Source organism: Varroa jacobsoni, unplaced genomic scaffold (assembly GCF_002532875.2).
Source record: "Varroa jacobsoni isolate VJ856 unplaced genomic scaffold, vjacob_1.0 scaffold_1205, whole genome shotgun sequence".
Lineage (NCBI taxonomy): Eukaryota > Metazoa > Arthropoda > Arachnida > Mesostigmata > Varroidae > Varroa > Varroa jacobsoni.
This window is the reverse complement of record NW_019214107.1, coordinates 82,084-91,753: the sequence shown is the minus strand read 5'-3', so window position 1 is coordinate 91,753 and position 9,670 is coordinate 82,084. Positions and strand designations below refer to the sequence as shown.

At 37.2% G+C, this 9,670-nt stretch overlaps 1 protein-coding gene and 1 long non-coding RNA gene across 3 annotated transcripts; one reads left to right on the top strand and one right to left on the bottom strand.

Moving 5' to 3' along the window:
- Positions 1–31: 31 nt before the first annotated feature.
- Positions 32–5,946, bottom strand: LOC111267649 (G kinase-anchoring protein 1). 2 transcript variants are annotated; one of them, XM_022846017.2, is made up of 7 exons: positions 5,465–5,946; positions 4,839–4,976; positions 2,917–3,091; positions 2,383–2,538; positions 1,900–2,043; positions 971–1,247; positions 32–698 (listed from the first exon to the last, which is right to left on the bottom strand). In XM_022846017.2, exons 1-7 carry the CDS (start codon positions 5,488–5,490, stop codon positions 541–543), a joined length of 1,074 nt encoding a protein of 357 aa, XP_022701752.1. In that variant the 5' UTR covers positions 5,491–5,946; the 3' UTR covers positions 32–540. The 2 variants fall into 2 exon arrangements, with proteins under 2 accessions (XP_022701752.1, XP_022701753.1); XM_022846018.2 differs by lacking the exon at positions 4,839–4,976 and having other exon boundaries at positions 5,465–5,939.
- A 122-nt stretch (positions 5,947–6,068) lies between these two features.
- LOC111267650 (uncharacterized) lies at positions 6,069–8,050 on the top strand. The gene is made up of 2 exons (XR_002684758.1): positions 6,069–6,227; positions 7,266–8,050. It is a non-coding gene; the product is annotated as an uncharacterized LOC111267650 (long non-coding RNA).
- The last annotated feature ends 1,620 nt before the right edge of the window (positions 8,051–9,670 follow it).

Below are 9,670 nucleotides of genomic sequence, written 5' to 3'. Positions count from 1 at the left end.
ATAATCACTGCAAAAATAAATATTTACGACATTTTTGTGTTATTTATACGCTGCTTTTTATATATTCATTACCGGTATTCGTTCATTAAATGAATAATTTTGCTTCGAAATAAAATGAAACTTCATTACTATCTAATATTCTTAGCAAATAATGCAATAAGAAACTTCACCCAGGAAATACTTGTGCTTTATACATGACATTAAAATTATACATATTCTCCCCAAAATTGATATTTTTTAGACTTTCGTCCCACACTTTTCATAATCAGCCAGTTTGCCGTAATCTTACAACTCATAGATTCGTTTGGATCCCTCTTGGCTTATTGTGCCGTTTGATTTCACTTGAAACATTTACTGATCGCTGTAAACGACTTGTCCTTTGATGGCTTAGGCAACAGCTCTCTGTTAACGCTGGCGCCAACTTGTGCCAATAAAATAATCGCTCGTTTTCGTTGTAGAGAATAGATATCAGACAGTTCCAAGCGGCTAACCCTATGTGATATGAAAAAGAGGCTCATGGTTACGATTGGAACTAATGCTCTAGCGCCTCTTCTGTAGCTCAAGTGTTAATTGGTGCACCTTTGACTTCTCTTGCTCGAGCGAGACATGCAGCTGGGCGATCTGATCGGTCAGCTCATCTTTAACTAACCTCAACTCCTCGACCTCGCGGATCAACTCCACCTTCTTTCTCATCTCACCTACAGATAAAAAAAATTTAAAACTGAGAACTTATTAAAAATAAGTAACAATAAAGGTCTGCATTGTTCCTTCAATGTTGCTGCTATTTGAATGTATCTATTAACGGAAAATATATATTAAGTGATTTATTGTTACTTTAATCTACAGATGTGCAAGTGAAATTGCTCCAAATAATACACAGTATCAGCCAGTTCTCAGTACAGAGATAATCCTAAGAGAATTTGAAGGTTTTACTGCACATAATTTAGCAAAGAATTTGGCGGAAACCAACCCTTGGACACCATGAACTCGAGGTCTGCATTCTGCTCTTGTAGTACGGCCATCTCTTTGTGTGTCTGGTTTAATACCTTGGCCATGTGCTCAATTTGTTTTTTCTTCATTTCAAGCATTCGATCATACTCTTCCTGAGGAACAACGCGCGGTTGTTGCGCTCGTTCCCGTACCTCGTCGGCAACTTTTTCCCTAGTCAGGATTGCAGCTGCCTCTCGTGCCGCCTGTCTTCGAAGGGCCTGCTCTTCCTCTTCTTGCTGCTTCATCTGAGCCAACAGCTGCTTCGGCACGTGTTTAACATTAATAAATAAAAAGCATTAGTTATCATCTAAAAAATGGCACAACAGAGGCTAACAGCAAAAAAATCTCTAGTTATCTACCACATCGAACGCAAAAAATGAGCAAACATATATATAACAATTTTGTTGATGGTTTATTACATAGCTATAAAGATTAGCAGCGATAACAACGATAATGCAAATAATGTAGTTAATTTAGTCATGCCAACGTTTCGAGTCTTCGAATATCCTTGAAGGGACCAGTTACCTATGCCTTTTACAGAACGAAACAAAACTCTAGTTAAATTAGTTAAATTGGTCAAAGGTCGACTATTGGGACATTTGCGGCAGACTACGGTGTCATTTTGGATCCACTGATGAATTAAATTTTATTTATTTATATTTACGGAATATAGAGTTGATAGGCAACGACGGTAAGCCAAGGTATGCACAGGAGTGTTAACGAGTTATTCTTAAAAATTTTGCCGTACTTGCGCAAAGCCTGAAAAAAGATATAGATATAGGAACCCTCAAAGAACACCATGTCGTCAGATTTGATGATACTCAATTCACTTGAGCTCAAGTTTGAAAAACGCGATTTTTCTGTGAAGTCTTAAACATGCATACGAAACTGGCAAAATAGTTTACTAACCTTTGACAGTGGCTCCCGGGATGGCTGTAATGCAGCGGGTTCTTCTGCGAATTTTTCATGAAACTCTGCTAGAGATAAGGTTACTCGACTTCTGCGGTTAGCAAGGCCCTGATCTCCGTTTACGGTTGGGCCTGGCGAAGGTTGCTAATATAAACGTAGCGAAAGCAGAGTTTGTCATCAGGTTATTTGACTGATTCAATGATGAATTGTTTACAAAATTGTATACAAAAATCGCTTTTTCAGAAGCGATTTTACCTTTAATAAACCGCTGAATTATTTTTAGTAACCATTAATTTTACATGAATCTTTATTTTTGGTGCGCCTCAAAGTCAGTACACTAATTGCTTTTTCCACGAAGTTTGACGTAATTAAGTAAGATGTTCATAAAAATCAACTTCCGTTCGTCCTGTGCACTATATTTCACGACGAAATTAGAATACAGATATAATTTATTAAACTTTGCTATAAATTATAGAGTCTCACTTGTTTTTGACCTTCCTGCTCAAGCCGGCTCTGCAAGAGTGCTTCTTGAAGTTCTTTCTCAAATAGGTCATCTACCAGTTCTTCATCACGTTTTTTCCATTGGTTAAATTTTTCTTGCTCTCCACTGCCAGCCCCACCGACAGCGCCTTGCTGGCTCTGTAATGTTATAGGCGCTTATTTGGTTATGAAAATGTAACAATCGGGTGAAACAGTTCAATCTTATTATTGGGATTATTGCTAATTCTCGGCATCCTTATAACCGATAATTTTTTTCACCAGCGAATCATATCGATTTTCGTCCTTACTATCTAACCAAATAGTTTCGCCGTTCAAGCGTATATATACATGACATATCCAATGTATCTTAATAAGGGTGATTTAATAGTAAATAAAAAACAAAGAGAGACTTAAGCCAGTAGTGCGATAATTATATTCTATTTGCCCTCGAACATAAGGAACTAAGGCAGGTAAAAACCTACGTCCTATAAGAATTGGCACTAAAGTAAACAATCGGTGCATTTGCCATTAATTTACCTTCTTCTTATTGTTATTATTGCTTTCCTTTTTCTTATTTTTTTTGTTCTGGTGCTGCTGTTTATTTTTTGCACTGGCGTTAGTGTTTTTGTTGTTACTGCCAATGTTATTCACGTTACTTTGGGGCTTCTTGCGTTCGCGTGGATCACTGACATCCATCTTTAGCACAGAAAACCTGTAACATGTAACACACGTAATTCGTAAATATTATATACCATGATTATGTAAAGGAAGTTACAATCATTCAATTAATTATTAATTAAATTACTTTTCTTGTACTGTATACGTGGAAACATAGGAATGAATAGCTTTTATATGAAGCGCTAGGTCTGCTAAAGAATGTGCCTTTTCTGGAACACCTTTCGTCGTAAAAACAACATGGTGCCCAGTCATTGTGGAAATATTTAAACAAGTTGAACATCACAATTAAGAATAGCAACACATTTTGAAAAGCTTGCATTTTACTTAGGGCCATCTCCTGTTGACTGTCACTTTCTAGCTAAGGATGAATTATTTCCCCTTAAAAATGCAAGAATAGCACATACATAACTTCCAGTCGAGCAATTGATCACGTTTCTTATACGGCACTTATACAGCCGCAATAGACGCACATTTTTATTTTGCTACTATAATGGGCTCCATCAGTTATCGTAAGGATCATTTAATATAGGATACTTGTGTGTCTCAGGATTCATTCGTATTACTTATCAGAGCCTATACTAGTTATGCTAAGTTATGAGACTTATTGGTTCACTAAATCAAAATTTAAGATGCGTTTCATTTGCCATCTTTTATTCTTATCGAGACAGCGAAGCTCTGAGTGTTTGCCACAAGTGAATATATCTGTGGTAATATAACGAGTGAGCAACATAAATTATCGTTAATAACAATGAAATAACTAAAATGTAGCTACAATCGTATGAAGTAGTGCTAATTAAAATCATATAATTTGGAGCTTTGTCCGTTTTACTAAACGCTACCAAAATTACTTTTTTCGTTAATAAGCGTTCATAGATAGCGTCCACTGGCATTTTTGAATTCATGCTAAGCCTTTAGAGTTATGTAGATTTGTCTGTCAGACTTAATGATAACTGAAATACTGATCATATATCATTGCGAAAGCAGCAGAATAAACCTAAACAAAGGCCAACTAAGCTATACCAGGCACTGTCCATTGGATGAGTGGTGTTTGTGAACATATATATTAATTAGATATTATATAATATAGATAACTATATTACTTAACATTTCTTGCACAACTAGCATTTATTGTCTAGGTTATGATCGTATTTTAAAAGTACTAAGTTCTGTAGTACTTTTAGTTGATCTATTCTTCGTCTGAGTCTCGAAACAGCTGTTCAAAACATCGCAATGCCAGCTCAGCACATTTGCTGCTGTTCTGGCGGAGCGATTATGCGCAATACATGACTCAACATACCTCACCGTGTTCAAGTAACATGTGTTGTCCTTAGTCTAGGATAAATTTTGTTGTTTCAGAATTTCAAAAATTGACGCGTCTCGTTAAGGTAATTGTTTGTCTATGAAATCTACGACTTAATACATTTGAGATTCGGAATGCTAACACGAGTTGATTAAAGCTTCTACGAGCATTATAAAAAAAATACGCCAGCATTAATAAGTAATATGAATTTTTCTATATTTTTATTATGAAATTACACTTGTTTACGATAAAAACGCGAAACAAGGAGAAACATGCAATATAAATGTCATAGACGGATATTTTTTCTACTAGAAATACATATTTGGGTTCCTTATCAAGTTTTTCATATGCTGTACGGAAAAGCACGAATATTTAATGAAATAATATTCCCATTTATTTTGTTTATCCTATTCTATTCTATTCTATTCGACTATTCGACTTTTGCGGCATAATTTTTGTAAACTAACTGAAAACATCTTACAGGCAGTATTTGATCTGTCTGGCGAGACAGGTCCGCGCAAGCAAGTTTCTGAGAGCCTTCAGAAAAATTAAAGGAGTCGTCAAGTTGCTGCTAAAAGTGATGCTTTCCACGGTCAATCTGGTATCACTGCGATTAATTCTGCAATGCATTTTTTCAAAAAATAAGCCGTAGATATTTGATGGGCATAAACACCGACGACATAGAGATCTTTTCCAGCTGGAAGAACATCACAGATTGACCCGTATCAGCTATTCACAATGCGCTTGCACTGATCACAGACAAGTCATGATCTGTGGCGGAGCATAGGTTCTCGGTAACGGTAAAAAATGCTCTCAATTAATCGTATCGCCCCGGCAGTTTCACACTTATTGATTCAATGAGCTTCTAGCAACAACAATATAGTTATTGTTGCAATTATAAACTATCCGTATACGCAAACAAAACAATATGTTAGGTGGGTTAGCAAACACGGTACATATATATATATATATATCTATATATATATATATCTATATATATATATATAGATATATATATATATATGTACCGTGTTGGATAAGAGAAATAGAGTAATTGAATAAGAGAAACTACGTCAGGATAAAAAAAACTGTATTTACTGAACTTACCTCGAGGGTGCACCGACAAGAGCCATTTCTTGCCTGCTCGATGGTCTCACAGAACACTCAAAGAAGGGATCAATCAACTTTTTTTCTGAGTCGTCGTGAATATAACGGAACTTACAAAACTGTGACGGACTTTCCAAGATTTTACGGACTTGCTCGTATCCAAGTGGCAATATGCAATCTCCCAGACTTCTGTTCGATACGACAACAGTCCTCGAAGAATCAGCGATCCGACAAATCGTCGCAATCTCGGATAGACACGCACGGATAGATACAGATGTAACGGATAAAAGTAATATCCAGTATAATTAGTGGGCAGATGAAGCAACGCTGATCGCAATGACCGAACGATGAATGACAATTCGAGCATCCGAAAAGTAAAACGCACGCTAAACGCAAAAATACCACGACAGAGATAGTTAGCCGCTATTGCTGCTGTTGGTGTTGAGAGGGTAGCTGTTGGCTGCGGGCAGTTGGGCGACGAATAAGCCAGCTGAAAGCGTTGACCAAGACACCGAGCTTAAAGTAAGACGTTTTAAAAACAAACAGACGACATGACCCATACCGAACGTGCGAGAATGAATCCCTCGCTTAGCGATGGAGGAGGGCAAGGGTGAAAAGACTAACGAATTGCGAAACGGCACCTGTAGCGATTGAGGTAGCGAGTGAGGGGTGCTTGAAGCACAAGTGGACTACGATCAGCGGTAAAAAGAAAGAACGCGCTACGGCGAAACGCTGTTAGCGCCATGAGGGTTCACAGTTAAAGGTAGAGTATAAGGATCAAATAAGGTTTTTTAAGGTTTAAGACAGAGATTTTAGGACAGGCAAGGTTTTTGTGCAATGTAGTTGCTTAGTAAATGTTGCTAAAAAAACTGAACGCTGCAGCTAGCACATAATTCGACTGAGGATAGGTTGTGTTTTTTATGATGCTTCATGGATAGTAAGTAGAATTCAAGCGTATAACAGATGTTGTACATATTATGGATTTATGTTCATGCTTTTTATGTGTACGGAGCGCACTTTAAGAATTCTCAGATACTACTTAATTTCTGTCGATAATGGTGTTTTTGTTATATATACTTTTGTATATATATATATATATATATATATATATAGTTTTTCACAAACAAGTGGAGGAGATGTAGAATCGTGTGCGTCACACTTAAATCTGTCCATTGTATACGATATTTTGTTCTAGCCGAACAGCCAATAAAGCAGTGAAAATGCAATTTGCCGTAGAACTTATTCCTAACTATAGAAATCGCACTCCACGGTAACTGGGCATACTAGTTCGAGGTGAATGCAACCAGTTTAACTGATCTTCCACATAAATAAAAATATACTCTGAACATTGAATACTTACTGATAATAACACTTTAAAATATCGAAAAGAATACGGTAGAATGACTGGAAGGAAAACGTTCGACTTTGGCGTATTCTTCTCATCAGTTCGCAAAGGTAACCCGTTTATTAAGCGACCAAAGTAAGCTATTCAATTGAAGTCATTAGAGATTCAATTTAGAAACGCATGCGCTGTCGCAGTGAGGGCGCTGTTGGTGGCGCCACCGCTACGAAAAGAGAGTAAAACAGAACCGACTTCAAATCGCTAACGTAAATTAAATTTTCTTAGAGGAAACTTTAACTGGCGTACACGAACAGCCGTAAAAGTTGTTAGGTAATTTTTGTCAATAAATACACTACTATGCTTAGATATCATACATTTTAGAAATTTAGAGTGAATAATATATGTGATACCTAGAGCTGCAGCTCACCTGTTCAGGGTATCTACTGCTTCCTCTTTCAGGATCAAAGAACAGACATATAACACCTTGCGATACGCTAACTTAGCATATAACAACGTTATTGGACCATGAGCTAACTCGCGCAAGATTACCCGCATCACTGAAATGCTAAACGAAATGAAGACTCAAAAATAGTACGTGCGAGTACGAAACAGCAACGAGACGTAATTGAAGTAACGAGCAGACAGTAGAAAGAAGTATGTCGATCACAAGGCCTACTACTCTTTGTGTTAGATTACCTAGACAGTTTAAACAAAGTTATCGTATTGCGGATCTATAACAAATGTTAAATAAATATATGAATCTTGTCTATAAAGTTAGGCATCAGGTAGATTATAAGATTTTCGGTGCAAAACTCATTGATGCTACTAAGGAATTACTAAGGAAATGTTTTTTGAAGTTTGCTGTCACCTGCGTTTGAAAGTGGCAGACAGAAAGGAAATCATGGAAGATGATTATAGTAATAAGGACAATACTAATAAACGGTTCTGCACAACACACGTGCACATTGCCGCTGAATACACGATTGATGTACATAATTTGACATTAATAAAGTAACAAGTATTCATAATAATTGCTAGCGCTGAAGTATCGAGCAGGGAAACAAGGGACAAGCAAAAAAGGATTTCCTTACAAACTAATTACTATGAATTATTCAACCATGGCCACTTTTACTTTTAATAAGAGGGTACATGGAAGAAAAATGATGGGAGTTTGTCTATTATTTTAAAGCAACAAAAAATAATAAAAAAGTTAAGAGCTGTTTCAACATGCGCCAGAAACTACATTGTGTTGCAGCGTTAATTATTTAAATTAAACTAATTGATTAATTATTTATATTCCATTTTAGGTAGCTCCAGGTTTGACAAACACCTGCCAATTCCTAATGATACGAACCTAGCACATGCAACTAAGTTCATGCTAACGGAACTGGGGCTGGAAATTAGCTTTGAAAGTAGTCTGTTTTCACAAACTAAATAGACTGATGAAACAAAAAACTTAAATTTGGCCATTATTAGACATGAAAGTTCTATTACTAAATTGAAGGGTATTTGCGGATACACAGGAGGAATGAAATATCTCAGGACTGTTTTATGAATTTGGGCTTGGGATAGCCAAACTCAGCCACTGTACATGCTATACTAGGGCATGCGTAATATATTGACTGCCTTGCAGCAAAAGATACGAATCATGCTCTGTGTTTAGAACGAAATCAAACGAACGTTTGATTTCGTTCTATTTGCAACACAGTTAGCGATCTCACACACGTCACATTGTTCAGCGTAAACACGGTTTGTTGACAACTTGACGCACTTCACAAGGATTTTCAACTGCTCTAACGTGTCATTACATGTAATGAAATATGGGTATGCGAGTATAATGTAACGATAAAGACACAATCTTCTAACTTACATTTTTAAGATGAGCTTAGATCGGAGCAGGCTGAAAGGTCCAGGTCCAAAAACCGAACTTCCTTCCAGCGTCTTTTTCGATTATCGAGGAGTGCGCATTACGGTCTCGTGATCAGTGGCTTTACAGTCACTAAGGAAGGTCACCATAAATGTGGCATGAATAAGCCAGCCTTAATGCGGTAGAGTTGTCTTTTAGGAACAGTGTGTATATTACTAGATTTCCTTGTCATTTCTCGAACTAAGGGATACGCCCGTGTCTAAAGCTATTCAAAGTTGGACGTCACATTTTCAGGAAAAACTTTGGATAGGATTTATGCTAAACGAATTTTCGACAATGAAAGCTTGCAATTGAGTAAGTCTTAGAAAGCATCGTATCCTCTAGTTCAAATTGCAACTATTTTTTGATAGATGAACATAATCAATAAGCCTGTTTTTCACAACATTTATGAAATAATTTTATCTAATGCTTGAATTGCATTGCAAATTAATATACATTGATTATACCGATCGCTTATTTTTTTCTTCTAATTACCCCACTAGGGCTGAATGTTTGCCACTCTGTGCAGTATTCTTGCTGTACAGCAGGATCCACTGGGCGGAGTTTCGCTGCGAGGACCCGCCCCAAACGTGACTACGTCTGCTACCCGCCTTCTAAGTATATATTGATTTGAGCTGGGAAAAATCGTGTGAATCTCTCTGCCTACTTTGTGTAAGACAAGTACGAAGTTGTGGGGACAAATATCGGGCCGTCGAAAGTAAAACTTCTAGCGTCCTGTACGAGGAAAAGATGAAGCAGCGTAAAGGTCGACGCAATTCGAAAGGAAGTTCAGGCAGTAAGCTGAGGTAAGATTGAATTGCGGTCGCGTTTCCGCAAAAGGAGCTTTGCTGCCGACTAGAGCTCACTCGCTCGAGCCGAGGGCAAAGCTTCTTTTTTTCTTTGCTGAAGAAAGACGACAAGGAGAGAGGAAACTAGCGGTTGTAACGACAACTACACT